Source organism: Nilaparvata lugens, chromosome 6 (assembly GCF_014356525.2).
Source record: "Nilaparvata lugens isolate BPH chromosome 6, ASM1435652v1, whole genome shotgun sequence".
Lineage (NCBI taxonomy): Eukaryota > Metazoa > Arthropoda > Insecta > Hemiptera > Delphacidae > Nilaparvata > Nilaparvata lugens.
Window position 1 is genome coordinate 52,525,642 of NC_052509.1, and position 23,558 is coordinate 52,549,199.

A 23,558-nucleotide genomic window follows, 5' to 3' on the forward strand; every position below is an offset into this window, starting at 1 on the left:
AGCGTGTAACAGTATTCGGTCGCCAATCAATTGTGTGCTTCACGGCTGCTTCCAAGTTGACCATCGCTGTTCGTTCACAGAGCACTCCTCTCCTGTCTGTTGAAAAAAACGCCGGCAACGCGCAACAAGTGTTAATTCGATTTTGGAACTCTTACAATGAGTGGGTACAATCTAGTAATAGTTCAATGTGGATATAATTGTTGTTTGGTGCATCTGTTGAGCTCCCCCAACTGCTTTGGCATGATTTTCCCAATACTTTTCACGCATGAATGGAAATTAGTGAAGGTTCTTGACGTTCTGCAAAGTATAACTATTTCACAGGAATTAAAAAAAAATATTTTATTACTGCAAATTGAAGTTCGGCAAAGTAATTATTCCACAGAAATTCAAGAAATACATTATTTCTGCAAATTGAAGTTCTGCAAATTAACTATTTCGCAGGAATTCAAAAAATATCATATTTCTGCAAACTGAAGTTCGGCAAAGTGAATATTTCAAAGGAATTCACAAACTACATTATTTTTGAGCCCAGATATAATAATTATAATACAGGATAAATATCATTTCACAACAATATTCGGTACCTACTAAATTAAATTTTTCATTCACAGAATCTGGAACAAAAGGTTCAAATCAAATTAAAATTCACCGTAGAGAGCCCTAGTTAACAAAATGTTATATGGTTGCGTTTTAGTTTGATGTCAATATCTTGAAATTAAATAAAATTGATTACCGTGTAATAATAAAAATCATAATCGAATACTGTAATTTGGTTGTTGAAATGATAATTTGGATTTTATTTTTTAAATCCTCACAAAGGAGTACAATATTTTTGTTCGATTTCTTATACGGGGAACCTGAAAATAATATATAACTTATGGAACTCCTCAAATGTTCTAAATGCTCTCAAATCCAGCAAGAATAGGATATATTCCATCAGATTCATAATTGCATAAAACCTACTTTTCATTTGTGTATAACGGTACATCTGTGACAAGATAAGTATTTAAATGAATCTGTGAATGAATCTTGGAAGAGGCAAATCAATTATCAACCATCAAGATTACAAATAATATAGAGTTATTACAATTACTTACTAATGAAATGAGATTTTCTTGTGAACTCAAATAATCTATACCTTATGGAAGATTAATCGAATCCGACACTTGCTAGAATAAACGTTTTTGCATCAGATATTTTTATAGCACTATAATATATGGCGGTCAGACAAACTTATGTTCTCCTAACCGGAAACTACACAACAAAGAATTTGGAAATAATACAGTGTATATCTAGGCATTTGAGACTTATGAGCTATACATTTGTTGTGTATCTGACATACGCTAAATAAATAGCACTATAATGTAATTATTATCACTCGATTCTGTGCAAGTCCACAAAAAAACTCCAATAAGAGGGTGTAATTCGCATCATTCTCCAAAAACAACGATTATTTTGAATGAGTGGTATATTTATTTATTCATCAATGATATATACACATAACCATAGAATGATTGGAAATGAAAAAACAGTCTTAGCCCTTACTATTTCATTCCATTTCTAATTTGAAATTTGTCTAAGAAATTGTAGGAATACACGTGAAATTTTCAATCAACTACCTCCCATTATAAAACCTATGTTGTAACGCTTCTTATACTTTTTCAAAACTGAACATACAAATCAAATAAAAAATCTATACAAAAGATCATTATTATCTAGTGGCAAAAATTGATATTCTACTTCAACAACTTGTACACTCCATTAAATTTTATTCAGTAAATGTGAAAGTTTAAGCTTGGTTGGGGGTGAATCAGGTAGCACAGTGTTTTATATTCTTTGTGAATGAATTGCAAAATGTGTTTCATCAAGTTTACTAGCCTTCTTCAAGTCGAGTGTTAAGTTACAGTGTATTTTATAAGAATGTCTACAACCCACTTTCATGTAAGTCCTATCCAGTAAGATCTGTATATGGCATCCATGAAGGTAACTAGTTTTGTCCTTATCCGAGTTTTCATCAAGTCCATGGAATGCTAAAAACTCAATAACATTTTCCATTTTTCAATGGTAGAAGCCGAATGCTAAAGAATAGAGTTCAATATTTTGCTATTTGAATAATTTAAAATTGCATTAAATAGCATTAGTGATACATAATAGAAGAATAAAGAATAAGTCATCTTTATAGAATAGAAGAATTAGTGGTCATAAGGATAAATAGTAAATTTTTGGTGAGGGCTACTATTTTTGACTGGCTATTCTTATTCATTTCCTGATAGGATAAATAGCATTAGTGACATCGAATTACAGGCATAATATTAATTTATGAAACCTATGTTATTAGATAATTCTCATCAATCTAAAACATGAAAGCGAAAATCATATTGGAAAAAATTAGTTTTGATTTACCACTAGACACTCCTTCCTGTACCTTTCTCCACCAGTTATATTTCTAATTAAATGCATGAGAAAATTAGTTTTTACAACAAATCGATAGATATTGCTAGTCAGAATTCAAGCATTATTCATAACTCATATCAAATAGTCATTCCATCTTCATTCAAGTTATCCTAATCACTTCAAGATAATATTATATCAATCGCCTAATTAATATTATTAGTATTAATATTATTATTGCAAACAATGAATTGTACACGGTATATGAATTTTGGGTGAAAATATATAGAGGATTTCATTTATTCATATGCTAATGAATATAGCATATAAAGTTGACAGAATTCTATCAATTTGGATTTTCGTTTCATAAGTTTTGATTACAGATTGTTTAGGCTTATAATCATACTGATCATTAAATTGACATTAATCACTTCCAAATGTGAGAGATGTGTTTAATAACTTGAATATTGACATAGGTTACAACAGAGAAGCTCAAATTTAAGAGAACAGATAAATCTAGAGTTTATGATTTAAGTGATTTATTTGAATCGGATTATGTAAATAGCAAGCGGAATTTTGGAACTTGACTTGAAGAAATATTGATCTATCGTTATCTGCTATAGATATTCTGACTTATGGTGTTCGTCTCACAAATTATATCTGGATAAAAAATAAGAGAGTTCAACAAATCTTGCTTATAATACCTATGAGATATGTGAGTAATCTGGCTTTCAAACAGCTTAGATATCCAAAATCAAAACTATTTTTTTTTTGTTAGATGTTCTATGTTTTTTGTTTTTTGAAGGAAATTTATATTTTTACACTTCCTTCATTAAACTATATATAATCCCCAAAATTGAGGATGAGACTAAATATTAAAAGGATACTGACCTTTGCATGACCGTACGGAACGAGTTCTCCGAGATTGAGATTGATATTATTTTTTAAATCCCTCCAGGCCGGTAAAATGTTTCGAGAAAAGTCAATGCTGTCTGGATAAAACATTGTTTCATAAAGCACTGACACCAGCTTACTACCACCACCTATAAATTACAATTCATTCAATTATGCTCGTTTTATATATTTTAAAGAGAAATTATTTGAATAGGCTGGTTATAGTGGGAATTTCAAAGCACGCTAGAATTTGAAAGATCTTTCATTCCAACTTATATTGTTGAATTAAGGATTCAGTAAATGTTTAATTTTTAACAAGCTCATAAATGAGATCTTTCAACTAAAATTTTGAAATACGATTATAGCATCCGTTATATTATTTCATTTAATTCATTCGAAATAGCATCCGTTATATTATTTCATTTAATTCATTCGAAATAGCATTCGTTATATTATTTCATTTAATTCCTTTTATAAAATGAATAAAATTCAATGTGGGCTACACCGAAATTACTGCTAAACTGAAATTACTACACTACTACATATTTGAAGAGAGTCACTTTTTAGATTTTGAAGAATACTTTTTGATATTAGCCTATACTTTTTATACCTTTCTGACACATTCAATTAATCGAAACAAAAGGAATATTTCATTAATTTTTATACCATTACTCCATGACAAACTCAAGTGAAGGAATAATTATTATGAATATACTTTTCATTTTATTTCAAGTAATTGAAAATTAACACCATTACTCCATGACACACTCAAGTGAAGGAATAATTATTATGAATATACTTTTCATTTTACCTCAAGTAATTGATAGACCTATCCTGTGAAGTTCAGATAGCCTCTTTTAATGTTTTACTATTTCTACTTTGATAGGAGCCTACGCAATTTATACATAAAATAGGTTATTTAATATAATTATATTAATTATATATACATATTAATTTCTTATAAAATAATAACTAATTGAAAAACGATTTCTTTGTATGATGAAACAAAACATGAACATTACAGACATCGTTAGATTGGCTTATTTATCATTTCAGGTGAGAAAGGAAGAGATTACTTTGGAGAGAGTGGTTTGGAAAAAGTATGTATGCTAGAATATTCGGATGGTAAGTGCAGCAACATGTTGTTAATTGCTATGCTAAGGAGGTATGAATGTTTACTAATGAGTATGTTGAACAGTGTATTTATTTAAAACAAATGCCTGTGTCGAAATTTTAGCAGACCAATGGAAGGCGTATAAGATTACTGTGGATGAAAATTATAGGTTATTGAGACTAGTGTGGAGGCCTGGGGATGGTGGGAAAGAGAGGACGAGTGATGTGTGTGAGCGAGAGAGGACATTGAGAAAGTGAACTCTAGTTGCATGCAATAAAGGAGTGGAAGTCTCGCCATATGGTCCCTGCACGCAAATCAATTGGCTTTTGTCAATTCAAATTCGCAACGTCTTGCAAAAGATCTCCACATTGTCCTCGCACCTTCAACGTAATTTGAATATTCTAACTAGATAGCATACAAAGGGAATATATCTCATCTATTGTGAAAACGGGGTCTTTAGAAGATCGCTGACAGCTAGAAGCTATTATCCTTTGCAAAAACATTTGTTAGATATCTGTCTCATTAGTAAGAATAAAATTACAGTCTGTAGTTGTATGTAAGTGTGTAAATCAAGTCCTAAAAAAGTATTAATCACTGACCCTTTTTATCTAACACTTTTTCCCACTTGTATCAATTGTACACTTTCAGCTCTCTGAGGAAGAATGGCCAGTTTTTTACAAATCCTTCCTTAGTGAATCTCTACACTATAAGCCGGAGTCTGCTGGCGGTGTATAAGACCCATTGTTCTCTTCTCTACATACTACACCTTTCTTTCTTATTTGCTTTTTCCTTTTGCGTCTTCTTTCTCCTTATTCGCTTTCTTATACATGTTCACTTCCCCCTTTAACGACTACTGAATTCCATTATCCCAACTCTTCTCACATACGATAGTGTCCTATCACCCGCCTTATCTTCTAATTATTTTCTTTGTGTTCACCCCTGGAATGCAATCACTTTATGCTCTTCTCATCTTTTTGTATTGTAGCTACTTTTCCTTATCAGCTTTTGTCTTTTCAAAAGACAAAATATACATACATATCTATCTAAGACATAATCTATTTCTTTTAGTTACTCTTCAACCTTCTCAAATAACTTTCCTTCCTCTTCTTGTTCTTGCAAGATAAAATAATTAACAATAGCATAAAGAGAAGTGCATCTTCGTTCTGTCTCCGACGTTTCTGACTGTCAGGCATGAAAATATGAATTTTGATTAATACTGTTCCAAATTCCTTTAATTTCATTTTTCAATTGTATGAATTTTGATCGAATGATTTTGTAGGGTAATGGTAGTTTTGCGCAATTTCCATCAAGAGATCAAAAGTATACATTCGAAAATCATAAATCAAAATTTATAATATCGAAAATCATGGTGATTCTCCAATTATTTCATTGCTTTATAAATTATTTCACAATTCACTAGTCTACTAAGATATTCACAGTAAGTTATCTATTCTTACTTCCAGGATACTAGCAATAGTATCAAGTAAATTAGTGGAATTCAAACAGCCTATGTATGGATAATATTTCAATGGTAAGTTAAATATAGATCGAGTTAGCAAATATCAGTTTGCAACCATAACACTCAGAGAGAACCGATTGTAATTTATCAATCAAATAGTGACGTCAACATAAAATATAAGTCAGAATACTATAACGACTATGTTACACGTGTACTAAGCACTTATGATAAATATATTTGACAAAAACGTGTGTATAGGCCTATATGAGTTTATATGATTGACATGATTGTCTAGTTTCTATGACACGCTGCATTTTGTACTAGGAAATTCCTCAATACTGGACTATAATTGAAATTAGATTATCAAACCAAAAGATATGACGTAAAATACTCTTTTCTCTATTTTCCTAGTCGATATTAGAATTCGTTAGAAATTATTTCCTTGAAATATTTTCTTTGTCAAATTATACCATGCCTTATCTATTTGCTGCCATAATGTGTAGCTCAATTTGCTATTTATATTGATACTCATAGAAACGAGCTTATTCAGGCATTCATTGATATTAGAGAAATGTCCAACAATTAATAAAGCTGATTCAGAAATTCGCTAACATTTTAATGAAAATAGCTAACTATGAACAAGTGTACCTGTAGAGCTTATTCAGCAACTCATTGGTATCTCATAAAATATATGCATTTGTGAAGAATGCAATTATAGATTATAGAGTTAGTTTTCAAGGTACATGCAATGTATTTGATATTTTCTTAAAATGTATGTATTCAGGGCTACTTATTTTTATTTATAAAATAGCATTAAACTACACTTTTTTGAAATTAATATAAAATAATAGATGAAAAACACAAATTAAAACTACTAGTTTCGATGTTCCACATCATCTTCAAGTTTGAAAATAGATTTCATATAAAATTGATATTGAATTTTGAAATTTGAATTTTATTGTTTGTTTCCAGTAATCGACCCTCCTGAGCTTATACCGAAACCCATGAAGGATATTGCCTGGAGAAATGGCATTTCTGCAATCGCGTGAGTACCTATATTAAACAACCAACTATTTTATACATTAATTAATTAATCACATCTATTTTTTTTGGGAGGGGGCTTTAAACTGAACTCCAAAACCTGTGATGAATAACAATAATTTTACTGTCAATGATCTTGGAAACAAAAATATATAGGTTGAGCAGGAAAAACGAAAAACATAGCCAGCTACGTACTAATCTGTGTTGAAAAACGGTTTGCTTTCTAAACTTCCGAAAATTTAATCTAGATTTAAACAAAATATGTTTTAAAATAGCATTTAGCTTGAGTAGTCAATATTTATTGTTTTCGTAGGTCACACTTGTCAACCAATTTGATGCTTGTGTACCAAATATGAGATGTTGCAAATCATGATAAGAATTTCTCGAATTTTAAAATATGTAAGATTTTAACTGTGTATGTGAGTATCAAAACAATATAATTAAAATATTCAGACAGTTATTCATTTGTAAAAGCCAACTCGATTATTACGGTAGCACATTATTGTTGAATTATTCATTAAAATCAGAAACAAAACTATATTTCACTTGGACAATCGAAGACATAACATTTCAAGCTGATTCATCAATACAGTAAAATCCTGATACAATAAATCATTTTTGATGTCTCTGAAAGTAAACTACCTGAATTATTGAAGAAATTTATAATATTTGGCAAGATTAGGTAAACCTTCAATCTATAATTATTATTGTATTGAGATGGATTATTAGAAAAATTAATGTATTTTATGACTATTTTTTATAAATAACGTATGAAAGGAATTGTAGAGAGTAATACATCATTCCGGAATTCTTACATCTGAAATTTAGTGAATGCTTAGGCCAACTTGGAAAGGAACTGAAAATTCAGAAAAATTCATGCTGGCAGGTATGATTTCCAACTTACATAGGAAAAGTTTAAAGTATGGAAAGACTTCATATTAAGATTGAAATGTCTAAAGAGTATGAAAGTTGAGAATAGAAAAAGAAAACGTGCTTAGTTCACGTGCCAATTCATCATGAATTTGACATAACAGCCTATTAGATTGGAGGAAAGCTTTCTTTGTTTGAACTGAACTTTATTATTTTGCAATTTATTTGATACACGTGGGTAACTACTGTTTTGTAATAATATTACCTTCAATTATCGAACAATAAATAATAAAGTGATCTATTTATAAAAGATTATCCTTACAATGTAATGATTATATGGCTAATAAATTGAATAATGTAATAAAATGAATCAACAGGGAAGAGTATTTACTATAATAGAAAAGAGCTTGAGTAGGCTTACATAGAGAATCTCTTTTTTAATTCAAAAGTTATTTCAGAATTGCATCCAATTATAAATCTTGCACAGTCATTGACTTTTATTTGCGTCTGAAATTTATAGGGTGTAAATCAAAAGAAAATGCATATTGCAAAAACGGAACCAAGTCTTACTACTTTTATGACCCAGCCATTTACTTTCCTTCAATTTCATTTTACAGTTTATATGGGTTTATGCATGCAATAAAGTGCATTGTATCAGGCAACGGAACTTGTAGAGAGATTTATGTATTTTCCAACTGATCAATACCAGCTACTTTGACTGCATGTGAAGTCATAGTTTGTCCATTTTGACACAGTTTTTAGTAGGGCTAGCTCACGTTTTACTCAATGATAATTTACATACAATATAAAACTTTCTTTAATGTTCCGAAGTTAGCCTACAATAAAATAACAAGCTATGAAATGCATTATAAGAAAATTTAGGTCTACATTTCAACTTTATTGATTGAAAATGTAGGCTATATCTTCTATAGAAGATATGGAAAGTAAAATATTGAAAACCACGAAAAATTACCAAAAATATTGCAGATCAATTAGTTTTTCCTTTGAAGAATTAATAGTTATAATAGCTGTTCTCGTATATATTAATAAATGTTTCATCAGGTAAAAGTCAAGTAGAATGTCGATCTTACAATCAAATTATTTCCAAAAATGTTTATTTTTCATTCAAAGAGGTATTTTATCAATTATTCCACAAAATATTATTGTAATAAAGTTTCGAATACAATATAATTGAACTTTCAAGAAGAGAAAAATACATTCAACTTGAACGTAAGTGAAAACCATGTGATAAGATACTAAGATAAAAAGCTTGGATAAAATATCTATTTTGGACCAATACTGACTATGAATGATGGATACATTACGAAAATGCTGGAATTAATTTAAAGTGATTCAAATCTAAATAAAATAGATACAGTTTATCATCAAAAATATATGAATGAATCAGTAATACAATAAAGGTCTTGTTGTTGATGAAAATATCGATTGATTGATTGAGTACTTTATTTATGTAGATTACAATATATACTGGCTTATACACTTATATACAATAGGTCACAATACAGCAAATTTAAAGATAAATTTACACAATATAGACTAAGAAAATAATTATTGAACTGTATATGATATGAAAAAGTAATTTGTAATATGATAACTATAGATAATTATATTGTTATGCATCTACATAAATTGGCGGAGCTTTGGACATATTAATGTCCATTCTTCGGAAAGAATATTAAAAATATCCTCCCCACTAACTCTCTACCAAAATCTCATCTATCGATGAGAGATTGTTAGCACTCACTCAAATATCTGCTTAAACAGTGATAAACTGATAAATAAAATACCTATCAATTTTATTGTTGATAGAAGCAAACATCTGATAGGCTTTACTGAATTAGTCAATTACGTTTTGACTAGTCTTTCTCTGATAGGAGAGAAAACATGCAACAAATCCAAGTTGATCCGTTACAACCTCCAGGTACCAGCCAATCGTAAGTTATAAGGGCATTGACAGAAGGTATTAGCATATTAGCATTAAATACAGTAGTTTGTAATGAATAGTTATGGCTATAGCCTACTTGTAGGGAGTAAAAGTGCATAAATTTACGGGTAGAGGCAATGGAGTTCCGAAGTGCAATATACTTCTCCACCTACATTGAATTCCAATAAGCAATAAACTCCAACAATGTAAAATTTTCAGCAGTAGTACTTGAATACTAGTAGTGAAAGCTGGTCGAGTATATTTGCATCTACAATGCCTCCATCTGCTAATATGTGAATGTGTAGGTTTAGAGATTAAGTACATAAACAGTAAATTTCAATACAATATTTCATGGACGTCTCATAAATTCTATCTTAGATTAAGTCATGTATGAGCATTTTCTTCCATTACTTACTGTTCACAGAAGCAGGTATCACTTGATATAGAGGCTATACCATACAAGGCTGGTAGGCTAATTTTGCTGATTATTTACAAGGCCTATAGATAAGATTGAGCTGATGTTATCAATTTCATACAAGACAAAATATATATAAGATTTTCTCTATATAATTTCCAGTGAACTATTTATTGAACCTGAAAAACGTAACTGACTGTGTGACAATATTATTGATTCAGCTATTTCATGTTGATTATACATAATAATTCATCATATTTATTTAAATCATAGAGCAGTGATTCAAGTGGGCTAGACACAATAAGTTGGACATTAACTACATAAACTATGATCAATGAATTTGTGAGTTTTAAATGAGTATACAGATAGGAAATGTTTTATTACCCGGTAAATACATCAGGCATTAGTTTCAAAGAAAAATATGATTGAAGAAAGCTATCAACTTTCTGTGATGCTGTGGGGGTGATGTGAAAGATATCCATAATATTGAATGAGAACGACTTGATATTGTCAAAACCATTGATATATTAAAATAATTTGAGATACTAGTTTCGGTTGTTGAACTAGTAAACTCTGTTCGAGTTGGACAATGGTGTAACAACCGAAACTAGTATCTCAAATAGTTCCAATAAATCGGTGATTTTGACATTATCAAGACTTGATGGTTTTCATTCAAAACTATCAACTTTACGTTATAGCCTATTAATTCATGTCCTAGTAGCCATGTACTGTATCCATGAAGCTGGAATTATGAAATGTTTAAAATTGTTTCAGTATTGTGAAAACTTAATTCATTAATAAACTTAAAATAATTTTCAAGATTGAACAATCCGATAATAATATTATGAATTTTCTATTTTCTGTGAATTACATTTGATTATTGAATTAATATCGATAAATTTCCTAATAAAATTAATTTTTTATAGTCAATTCGATTTTCACGTTAAACTGCAGCTTTGAAAGTGAAAGTCAATCTTTCAATTACTGTAATGCAATTTCCGGTTTTTTCTCATTTTCTGCAAAATGATTTCACTTAATTCTTGCTGAAAATTCTCAAGAGCTTTCAATTGCTATTTTTTGAATGCGAATTCAAAATTCAAGTGTATCACCTCTCAAAGTTTACTTATACTGGTATAATCCAATAAAATTGCGAGACCATTGATAACAATATGCTGCTTGAATTCAATAGACATTATTTGGTGTAATGATGTGGTTTAGCTTTTTAGTGTGGTAGCCTTTTAGAGTATTTTTCACGTTCAAGTGGCAGAGAACTAAACAACAAAGCGCTATAATTACGCTTTCTGAAGAGGCCATAAATAAATTACGATAATCTTTAGATGACTTTCAAACCTTAATGAGTTTTTGTAAAACTTCAGAGAGATGGTCTCTTTCCTACAGAACGGCGGGAACTGATTACCGAACGACTTGGATAAGAAAATCGTTTAATATTATTTGTGACTAGTTACTAGTTAAAAGGTTCTAATTGCTGACTGGTATTATTGGTGATCATGTCTTCTGTGGATAGATGCTCTGGACAGGAGAAAAAGGCGGCGACCATAGCAAAAAATGTAATCAGCCAGAAGGATCAGGAGGCTGCATTCTATGATCCATTCATGAACAGGAATGTGGCACATCCGACATCGTAAGTTATTCAATTTTTAATTTATTTTATGGTTTGGAATAGATAAATCAAGGTTGGAAGCAGTTTTGGGCGAATGCCTGTTGTTATCACCTGAATTGTATCTATAGTCTGTGAATAAATAAATGAATAAATAAAATTATAAACTCTGAAAAAAGTAAACTATTTTGAGAGCGTTCAAAGACTGTTGATTATTCTCAAACTTTCATATGCATGAAAAGAGATTCCTAATATACAGAGTGGATGAAAAATCCGAGAATAGCTTAATATCTCATACACAAAGTTAATTTGACGGTGGGTGTGATTGGGGATCCTACTCAAATTGAAAATACTACTTTACTATGACTGAAAATCTGGTCCGCCTTCTTGGAACCGCCATATTGAATGCAACTTTATAGGAAGGTGGTCATGCGATACATGATTTCGATACGGAATTTCAAGAAAAAATGAATGGCGAAAACCGCACATCGATATATCAAACCTTTTCGAAGATATTCACATTATTAATCAATATTATTCAAAGCAGAAAGGAGAGAAAAAGTCCGAGAACAGCTTAATATCTCATACACAAAGTTAATTTGACGGTGGGTGTGATTGGGGACCCTACTCAAATTGAAAATACTACTTTACTATGACTTTACAAATCTGGTCCGCCATCTTGGATCCGCCATATAGAATGCAACTTTATTTTTTTTATAAAGGAAGGTTGTCATACGATACATGATTTCAATTCAGAATTTCAAGATAAAATGAATGGCGAAAACCGCACATCGATATCTCAAACCGTTTAGAAAATATTCGCATTATTAATCAATACCATGCAAATCAGAAATGAAATACATAAGTGGTACCTATTGATTAATAATGTGAATATCTTCGAAACGGTTTGAGAAATCGATGAGCGGTTTTCACCATTCATTTTTTCTTTAAATTCCGTATCGAAATCATGTTTCACATGACCACCTTCCTATTTAAAAAAATATAAAGTTGCATTCAATATGGCGGATCCAAGAAGGCGGACCAGATTTTCAAAGTTTTTCGTAAAAATAAAGTTGCATTCAATATGGCGGATCCAAGATGGCGGACCAGATTTGTAAAGTCATAGTAAAGTAGTATTTTCAATTTGAGTAGGATCCCCAATCACACCCACCATCAAATTACCTTTGTGTATGAGATATTAAGCCGTTCTCGGACTTTTCACCCACCCTGTATATTATGAAGACAGTGCCTATACTGAAAGTCCACAGAATTCCTTCACAACACAAATGTTGACTACTAGTTTACACACAAATGACATTGAATTTAATTTCTTTCAAGAAAGATATTCTAGTGATAATGAAGAATTATTAATTTTAATTTGAGAATTGTCAGTGCTTTCTTGTGAAAAAAATCATAATAGCTGGATATTTATTTCTGTACTCTTAAAAATAAAAACAGTTTATATCTGTACTATTTTCTTTAAAAATGTTATTATCTTCTCTACAAATGAATAATTCACTATAGACAATAATTAAAAGTAGGCATTGCACATTCTAGTTTATAATCGAGTTTAGAATAATCATGGTTTCAAAGAACAATAAGCATTTTACATAGCATTTAAGCATAGAGAAACAATAGCGTAAGTAGATATCCCATGGTATAGGGAATTTATGTCGCAATTTTTACTGTTATCTCAAGCCGATTACTGTCAATTATTGTCAATTTTCACTGTTTTGTTGGAGTGAGAGTGTAGGAACGGCACAATTTGAGAGACTACCAGTGTCACAAAGCTGCATGGGAAAGAACTACGTGAACTATCGGCTTGAGATAACAGTAAAAGTTGCGACATAAACCCCCTATACCATGGGATATCTACTTACGCTATTTTTTCTCTATGATTTTACTATTGGTAAGCAATCTTTCAGTTTAATATTGCTAATATTTTATAGTATTATAAATGACATTCCTTCTTCATAGTGTGTATTATACAATTTGAATAGTTTATTCTATATTACGATGTTATAATCCGGTTTGAACACAAAATATTAAAAAATTAACTTGAAACATAAAAAGGTGGGAGTTTTGATGGAGATATTATGGAAGGTTTGTTGTTAAAATTGTAATATTGGAGGTATTTGACCACATCAATGTGAAGAGAAAAATGCGAAAAGTTTAATCATTATTCTTATCAAGCAATTCTTCACTTTTTTAGTTTGTGTCAGGTGGTTATATACCACCTAATCTTCATTTCTATTCAGTTATTGCAGATGCAGAAGTTTTCTGGATGATTTTCAGCAATTAATTTTGATTTTCGTTTAATAATAATTATTAATTAATTCTTCACTGACATTATAAGAGTGCAGTTGATTTTTTTTTGAAGTTGAAAGATCGAGGAAAGAAGATTTTAGTGTGTTAATATTGACAATTTGCGAATATTTCAGAGACTTTGAGACATTTGTGCACCTGCTGAAGGGCAGCCTAGGCACGGGCATGTTGGCTATGCCGATGGCTTTCAAAAATTCCGGATTATTTGTCGGACTCGTGGGATCAATTGTAGTCGGCTACGTTTGCACTTACTGTGTCCACATGTTTGTGAGTGATACTTTGAGCAGATAATATTATAAATTCGATTTAAACATTTTAGGTGATCCTAAGTGTATTATTTAATGCTTTCGTCACTTTATCTACATCTGAATCAGTGAATCTTATTTGGATTAACACTTTAATAGTATTAGTAACATAAACACCCTAATAAGGAGTGTAAATACTCGAGTGCTTCTATAGCCCTACTCATGAAAAGAGAAATGAGTTGATATAAATAGCACAACATTTGAAAACCATCAAAAATAAAATTGCGATTTTTAGGGATTAGCTGAGAGAGGAAAAAATATTAATATTACAAGATAAATTATAAAACTGAAAGTAGAAGCTCTTAAAACATAATTTTAGTACAGAAGATGACTTCATATTTCAAGCATATTATACCTGGACAATAATGTTTGAGCGAAGCAGAACGATCAAGTGTTCTGAATAAGAACATCTTATAGAAAGCAGATGTTAGAAGAATTATTATATTACTTGAAAAGTCAGCTCTCTCTAAGAGCATCTTCAAATATTCTTATATTTGCTCTTTAGTTTGTGGTCAAGTGGTACGAACTCGACCTAGCAAAATAAATTTGGCTTGAAAATAAATAGATGTCATTTTTTTGAAGATAACATGGGAAAATAAAAACTTATACCTGTAATTTCATTATGGAGTGAATGTTTTTGTATCAAAATAAATAGATGTTATTTTTTTGAAGATAACAATGGGAAAATAAAAACTTATACCTGTAATTTCATTATGGAGTGAATGTTTTTGTATCAAAAACATCGTGATTCATATTGCAAATATAAATCTCAATAATGTGTTTCATTTAAAAAAAAGTATTTCTGCTATGAATGATACAATTTGAATTGAATCATAAATCATAGGATGAAAGAAAAATAATCTATTATTTTAAATTTTGGAAGTCTAATAAAATATGATTTCTAATCCTTATTTGTAAAGAAAAAATAGGAGATATTCCGTTTAAAACTACATCATTTCTCTTTTCAGGTGCGGGCTTCACATGTTCTATGTCACAGGCACCAGCTACCCGCAATAGGTTTTCAGAAAATTGTCGAACTTTCATTTTTGGAGGGTCCTGAATGTTTGAAGAAATTCTCAAAAGCTGCTGGGTATGCAAGATTCTTCTTAATTCTTCATATTCAAACTTATTGTTATACACAGTATATAAACAATAAGTTATTAATAGACGTTCAAATTTGTCTTCTAGACTCTAAAATGTCAACTTTGTAACTCTTAAAGTGGAAATTTGGGGTTTAAATACTTTTTAATGTGTTGAATAACTTTTACAATATTGTATTCGAATATTAGTTGTTCATGAGGCTCAATGCATTGATCAATGGAAGTTGAATAAATCATATTTCAAAATCACTTCGCTTATATGGGCTACTAAAACAATATAAAAACTTGTAGTACCCTTTCATTAAAACATTTATTAAAGTTTTAAAAATGTATTAATAAAAGGGTACTACAAGCTTTTATATTGTTTTTATTAATCATATTCCAATTATTTCATTGATCATTTGGGTGAAATGATAGGACAAATCAAAACTACAATCACTAGGTAATTGAGAAAGTTAATTTATTTTCCACCAGTAACTAGTGAAATTGAACAAAGTTTATTTTCTTCACCAATTGAACATTTTTACATAGAATAGAAATACATAGATGAACTTCGATAAAATTGAGAGGAGGGAAATTCTTTTCTTTTCGTAGGCTACTTGCTATGTATATTCGCTGAATATAATTTTTTAATTGAACACTCGTAGTTCATATATTGAGATAAACTATAACATTTTTTCAGATATGTCATCAACTTTGGATTGCTAACGGAGCTGCTAGGAGTTTGCAGTGCATATGTCTTGTTTGTGGCCAAATCTATGAAACAGGTAACTTACGAGAATAAACTGTTCAGTTATTTAAGAGCTTGCCTTACATCCTATGAGTAAATCTGAACTATATTGACCATACTTGGGCACGGCTAATTTAAAAATTGGCAACAAAATATTTTACAATTTATGCACTCTATATGATAGAATGTATACTGACTCTAAAATTGAAAAATGAAGAATTGAAGATTATGTTAACCATCGGTATGAGCGTGTATGAGCTCAAGAGAAACTTATGCACTTCAAACAACACAAAAGAAAATTCTTCGAAAGACGTCTCTCCTACATGGGAGTTAAATTCTATCTAAATTTGGGAAAGAAACAGTTTTGGGCTTTAAGCCTGTTGTTCCTTTTCCAATCATTCATAGTTGAGAATGACATTGTAGCCAATGTATCAATGTATAAATAAATAAATAAATATGTTCCCATAAATTCTTCAACCAGTTACCAATTACTATCAGAGAGGATGGTTCAGATTTCAAGAGCGAGTTGAAAAGACATTTAATTTCAATTAGCCCGTACTCATTTTGAGAGATTCTCAATGGATTATTGTAATAGTACTTTTTATTCTATCATGACACTATTCATATTGTATGAATGCAATGATGAATAAGGACCTATTTGATTTGATTTGATGTTCTTATCAATTCCATTGACTTCTTACTACTAAACAGTGAATAAATCGATTTGATTAAGAAATAGCCTAGTTACCAGAGGTTTTAGAATTATTTGACAAAACTTTGAAAAATTTTCAACTTGTGTCTTACCTTGTTTATCTGTAGATTGTTGAACACTACTGGCACGTGGACATGTCGGTGCAAGTTTACATGGCGATCATGCTGCCGGTTCTGATCACCATCAACCTGACACGCAACTTGCGTCACCTGACGCCTCTCTCCATGATCTCCAATGTGCTCTTCCTGCTCGGCGTGTTTGTCTCCTTCTACTACATCTTCGAAGACCTCCCACCCATCAGCTCGCGTCCCGCCTCCTTCTCGTCCTGGGGCCAACTTCCGCTCTTCTTCGGCACCACCATCTTTGCCCTCGAAGGAATCGGTGTGGTAATAACTATTCTGCTCACATCTTAAAAAAATATAGGAGTTGGGAAGTTGTCTAGTTCAATTTTGAAAGTTTATGTGAAAAATTGAAAATTGGAAAATATTTGATTTTAAATTCATATGCATTTATTATGAATTAAATGTTAATTTATAGAAACTAGAAGCCCTAATAAGGGTATTAAATTCCAAAAATACCGATAAAAAATTCCTTAGAAAAAGGTTAATGGCATCTCTGAAAGGCTGTAAAATACCAATATTTAACCTACCCTTGAAGATAAGTCTGGTTTCAGGGATACTTGTTAAATCTAATAGGAAATTAGATGAATAAATGGGAAATTTGAGATTAGATGAATGGAAAATGAGAATAATTAATTATTCATTATTTATCTATAGTTTTGATGATCCATTAGATTTCATGTGTCCTAGAAGACCGGGCCAGAAAATCATATCAATTGGATTGGTTTTGCCAATGATGACATTTGAAATAACGAGGTTAATTGATTAAGGATTGAAAATGTAAATGAGATTAGAATTGTAAAAATATATTTGCCTTTGGGTATAATTGACATTTCTTTGGCACAGTATTATGATAGATACTTCCACTTGAGAGATGTATCGTGATCAAAAGAAATAATTAAATTGGAATAAAAAACATAAATTTTTCAAATCAGATTCAAATTGTTGAATGATATTCGATCTCATACCATAGATCAAAAATTAATTGACTTTATCAACGATGACAATTATTAAGAGGATGTCAAAAATAGGATGGTTGAATAGAAAATATGAAGTAGAAACAAGGAGTAACATAATAATATTACTTCAAATATGATAACTTGATGAATCTTGATCTCTAGTTCGGACTATGTGTAAGCTTATCTAAATTTGGGAGGGAATAGCACAAGGATAACTTATTTTTCTCTCCCTATCATTTTTATGATCTACTGATTGTATCAATCAATAAATAAATAATAGAGTTCATTTTTGTGTTTGATTCTAGATGTACAGCAAATTTTCTGTGACAGAGTATTTTGTGAATGATATTTCCACTTCAAGATTAAAGAAAGCCAAAAGAGAAAAGATGTGTCACGATCGGAAGAAATAAATTAATTAGTGAAAATGTTTCAGGTTATGCCTCTGGAGAACAATATGAAGAACCCGAAACACTTCATCAGTTGCCCCGGAGTGCTGCACATCGGAATGGTGTTTCTAATCATACTGTACGCCATCACTGGATTCTTCGGCTACCTCAAGTATGGAGATAAAGTTGAAGCCAGTATCACCCTCAACCTGCCCGTCGAAACTATGTAAGTGAATTGACAAATTAAAATATTATATTCCACCAAATACATAGATCGTCTGTAAAAAAAATTATAATTTTTAGTATAAGAATGTTACTCAGTACCACCATTCATTCGCTTGGGAGAGCTTATTCTTACTAGACATTGGACCCACTTAAAATTTTCCCTTATTTTTTCCCTTCCATTTTACAGCATCTATTTCGAAACTAAATGAAATGTAAATAATCTTTATTATGCGGAGTTAGGACTTTTCAGTCCTCTCAACCATTCAATTTCTAAATCGCCTGACTGTATAAAAATACAACTCACTAAATTAGTGCAAACTATGATTCTCATTAGGGTAGATACTCAAAACTTTATTACCATCAGTCAAAAATTATTTTTAACTAGTTTATATCATTATTCTATTATTCTAATAAGCAAAAGCATGTCATAAGTTGGGTGATTGGACGACACGACTCAGTTTTGAAAAATTGGAACTTTTATTTTACACTACACACTATAAAACCCGAATTACAGAAGATACTATAACAATAGGGTTGTTTACGGGTTGATAGAATTGGCTAACTCGGAACTCGCTGACTTCATGTTGAACTGCCATATGAATCATTACTACACCGATCAGAGCAGTTTTGATTCTTAGAGCAGTTTAACATGGAGTCAGCGAGTTCCGAGTTAGCCAATTCTATCAAACCTTGTGTACTGCTACTAGAGATATTTAACTATAGATTTGAGTTATCCAGAAAAATAGGCGTGGAAAGGCGTGTTTTCCCTTCTCCACTATATATCATAGAGAAACAATAGCGTAAGTAGATATCCCATGGTATAGGGCGTTTATGTCGCAACTTTTACTGTTATCTCAAGCCGATAGTTCACGTAGTTCTTTCCCATGCAGCTGTGTGACGCTGGTAGTCTCTCAGATTGAGCCGCTCTTACACTCTCACACCAAAGAACAGTAAAAATTGACAATAATCGACAGTAATCGGCTTGAGATAACAGTAAAAGTTGCGACATAAACGCCCTATACCATGGGATATCTACTTACGCTATTGTTTCTCTATGACTATATCTACCTATCTCCAATACTACAAGTATTGGTTTAATTCCAAATAAAAACAATTCTGTGGTAGGATTAACTCATAATATGCATCTACTTATTTACTGTGTCAATTATATTTCTGATTTACTGACCACAATAAATAATAGTAGAAGCAAAAAAATCCATGTATAATCTGAGTCTTTTTAAAGCAGAATGCTTCTTAAAATGAGGAAATAATTGATTTACTCAATTTACATAATACTTGCTTGTTGAGAAAAATGACTGCAAGCTCAGGAAATTTTCAAGGGGGAATGTTTGAGCATTGAACTATTCAATAGCTTGATCACTGATCACTTCTTCTACAATGGAATATTTGCTAGGAGATAACATTCAATGAAAGCCATTGCCTATAACAATTCATAAGCCTCAATTCAAGCATGCTCAGTTTCAAAACTCAAATTGAGTGTTTTCCAAATAGTTTATGAAAAGATTGAGATGAAACCAGCTCTAAATTTTTATTTCATAATTTCAATAATAGAAAGTGGACTTATTTTGGAATAGGATTATTCCAAATTTTAGAAGATAAGTTATAGTGGAGGATTCGCCAGATTTTACCCTCCCAATCATTTTAATGACAAGAGCTTGTTGTACAATTAATAAATAATTCGATTCAGGTAATATTGTTCTGCTTCTCTTTAAGTAAACTATAATCCATGATGAGATAATTTTTTTACCTGATTTCAAGTAATATTGTTGCGCTTATCTTTAAGAAAACTATAATCCATGATGAGATAATTCAACTTATCAATATCGTAAACAAGTTTTTTATAAGTAGCTACCGTAAAGGCCTATGCATTGTTAAAAGAAAGTAATTTTTTGTTACAGGCTGGGACAATTTCTGAAAACGATTGTGGCAATTGCAGTTTTCCTAACTTACTTCCTCCTGTTCTACGCGGCAATGGACCTGCTTGGAATTGTCAATGGCAGACGATTCAAGACTCGTCCCCTCTTGAAAGAGAACATCGTCAGAATCTTGACAGTCATTGGAACTGGTAATAATAAAACGGATATAAAATTGTTCTGTATATCCACAAAAAACATATGAATACGTATTTTTCGAGAAATAGTTTATGCGGAACTGATACAGATAGCCTAAGTTCATTCTTAGGTTTTTTAGTTCATATTTTTGAATGCTCATTGCATGATCGTGAATTTATCATTTTAATGAAAACAGCAATCTACAATATATCTTGAGATTGCATAAATTTGACGATACGAAAACTTAAAAATATTGATGCATCCATTTCAATGAAGATCAACATATTTTATATCTTGAGATTGAATGGCGATTTCACAACTCCATAACCACAACAACACTTAAAATCTCGTCTGAAATATCAAGAAAAGGGTTCAAACAAGGTTAAAAACTTAAGAGGATATTATAAAAATTATTAGCTTTTTTGAGCGAATACCATGTTTTCAGAAAGTAAATAATTTTTTTTCAAATGTTCTTGTTTTGTGGATTAGGCCTACTAGTATTTCATGCAAAAACATTGATTGCAAAAAAAAAACTGGGATAATGTTGATAAAAAACTATGATTCAATAATACTGAATAATAATCAGTAGTCAATTCAATAGTACTGAACAATCCAGATTTCAAAACTTTCCGTTTCCATACACCAATCTGAACAAGTAGTTAGATTAATAATTTTAGTTAACAAGTTGATCACATTTTTTATTTCAAACTTTAATTTATCATCAAACCAAATCTCTCTAATCAAAATACATGATCTTTCAACTCTAATTATTTTGAAATTAGTTGATGTGGCTAAAGCTACTAGAAAAATATTAGTTCACAAAACAAAAATAAGGGGTATTCACAATCTTTGAGATAGCCATTCAAGTCGATATATTCCATATTTGAATGAGCTTCTATATTTTGTTGTAATGTACTAACATAGAATTGACAGAACAAAAATAAAAGGAGTTATTTGAAGCAAATAACTTGTCCAAATCCAAGATTGTGCACACCTCTATTGTTGAGAAAAACAAACCACTATTTGAAAATATTTTATTGGCTTCATAAAGCTGATCTTCAGTAATATTGTTCAACTCACCTGAGATCACTAGGTACATAAGGCAATGTTGTTTGTTGCAGTGGTTGTCGCCGGCCTGTTCCCGAACCTGGGTCCATTCCTGTCGCTGATTGGCGCGTTCAGCCTGTGCGTGGTTGGCCTCATATTCCCACCAATAATCGACACGCTAATCTACTATCGTGAGGGGCTCGGCCGCCTAAAATGGCGGTTATGGAAGAATGGTGTGATACTAGCGTGCGGTGTCCTCGGCCTGGTCACCGGCACCATGATCAGTCTTCAGGAGTTTGTCGAGTCGATGGGCGGGGCGTGATGGCACACATAACACACGACACACAACCTCCAAACACGCATGAAGACCAACTGCAAGCAGCCGGCCAGTTTGGCCAATTTAGTTATTTCGATGTTGCTAACTTATCACATTTGAATCAATAATTCATCAATTGAATTATCTATTGATTCTTATCAATTATAAATTGATTCAATGTTTTTTAGGTTTGCAAGGTATCGTCGAGAGAAAACTATGGTGGTTGCCATTTTATTCAAATTGATAAATGATATTCAACCTGCAATAGCCTGTCAAACAAATTGGCATGAAATTTAAAAAATGTTTTGACTACCAAGTGTTGTAGACATCTTTAAAACTTGCTCTGGATTTGAAAATAGTGACCTTGTATCTGGAATGAGAGTGATTCATTAGATTAGGATGAAATTATAAAAACTGATTGCTTGACTTGAAGCAAACTTAAAACTTTCTCTTGGATTTGGAAAAAGTGACCTAGTAACTCAAAGAGAATTTATTTCTCTTGGATGACTACACCAATTGCTAAACGTATAGCAACCTTTAAATTGCTCTTGGATTAGTAAGTAATGACCTTGTATTACAAAGAGAATTTATTTCTCTTGAAATTAGAGCCATTGACAACTATGTCAATTTCAACATTCCTACCCCTTAAATCTCCTTTGCTATGGGATGTTAGCAGTCAAGTTACTCAGTAATTCGCGAATTAATCACACAATTTCCTCCTTAAAATATACATAAAATAAATTTATTTATGAAAAGATCTGAAGTTACAATGACTACATAGTGTTTATTTTTGGCTTGATTTCTACCCAAAATTTAAGTATTGATAACCGATTTTTAAAGTCTCTCATTCAAATTCGTGACCTTCTATTCATTGATTCTATATTTTGAATGAATTACATATTCACTGAGATATGTAAAATTTCAACTGAGCTGCTTTCTTCCAGCCAGAATCCAAGGCTAGAAAATCATCAGTTGATTCATAATGTTTAATTGATCAAACATCTCTACCATGATAAAAATCTCACCACTAAAGATCAATCCACAAAGCAAGTCAAAGTCAAGTTATTGCAGGTTTTATGAAAATCATATATTTGAATAAGATTTTATGCATAAAATATTTCAATTTTATACTATTTTTGTAATGATATTTGTTAATTGATAGCTTATTACAAAATAAAGTACTGTTTTGGTCTATGTGGAGACCAGGAGTCTCAAAGTTGGTCATCATTATTATTTGATGATATTGAACTTTTTCTATTATTATTATTACTACTGTAACAATTTTGCAATAAAAAATAACTATTAATTGCTTTCTCATTTGCCTTGTCTACTTTCCTACATGGAAGATTTTTCCAAGTAGGATTACTTTCCAGATATGATTTAAAAAAAAAAAAAAGAAACAAAATAATGAAATAACAATGAAAAAAGTGGTTGTTGTACTATTGGATTTGATTGAAGATTAAAGTTTCATGACCAGTGTAAGTTTTTCAGTATGTTAACAAAATAAGCTTTTCG

At 31.0% G+C, this 23,558-nt stretch overlaps 1 protein-coding gene across 6 annotated transcripts in view; it reads left to right on the forward strand.

Moving 5' to 3' along the window:
- The window catches only part of LOC111053393 (proton-coupled amino acid transporter-like protein pathetic), a 48,757-nt gene extending 25,408 nt beyond the window's left edge, over window positions 1-23,349 (forward strand). Inside the window, exons 1-11 of one of the 6 annotated variants that reach the window (XM_039431223.1) lie at window positions 7-160; window positions 4,342-4,410; window positions 6,831-6,903; window positions 11,655-11,771; window positions 14,189-14,339; window positions 15,346-15,467; window positions 16,160-16,244; window positions 17,027-17,305; window positions 18,431-18,609; window positions 20,528-20,694; window positions 21,802-23,349. In XM_039431223.1, coding sequence (XP_039287157.1) covers window positions 157-160; window positions 4,342-4,410; window positions 6,831-6,903; window positions 11,655-11,771; window positions 14,189-14,339; window positions 15,346-15,467; window positions 16,160-16,244; window positions 17,027-17,305; window positions 18,431-18,609; window positions 20,528-20,694; window positions 21,802-22,049 — 1,494 coding nt within the window. In that variant the 5' untranslated portion in view covers window positions 7-156 and the 3' untranslated portion in view covers window positions 22,050-23,349. Of the gene's footprint in view, window positions 1-6; window positions 161-4,341; window positions 4,411-6,830; window positions 6,904-9,629; window positions 9,751-11,654; window positions 11,772-14,188; window positions 14,340-15,345; window positions 15,468-16,159; window positions 16,245-17,026; window positions 17,306-18,430; window positions 18,610-20,527; window positions 20,695-21,801 lie in introns of those variants that run through there. The other 5 variants (XM_039431224.1, XM_039431225.1, XM_022340275.2 and 2 more) reach the window with 5 other exon arrangements.
- The last annotated feature ends 209 nt before the right edge of the window (window positions 23,350-23,558 follow it).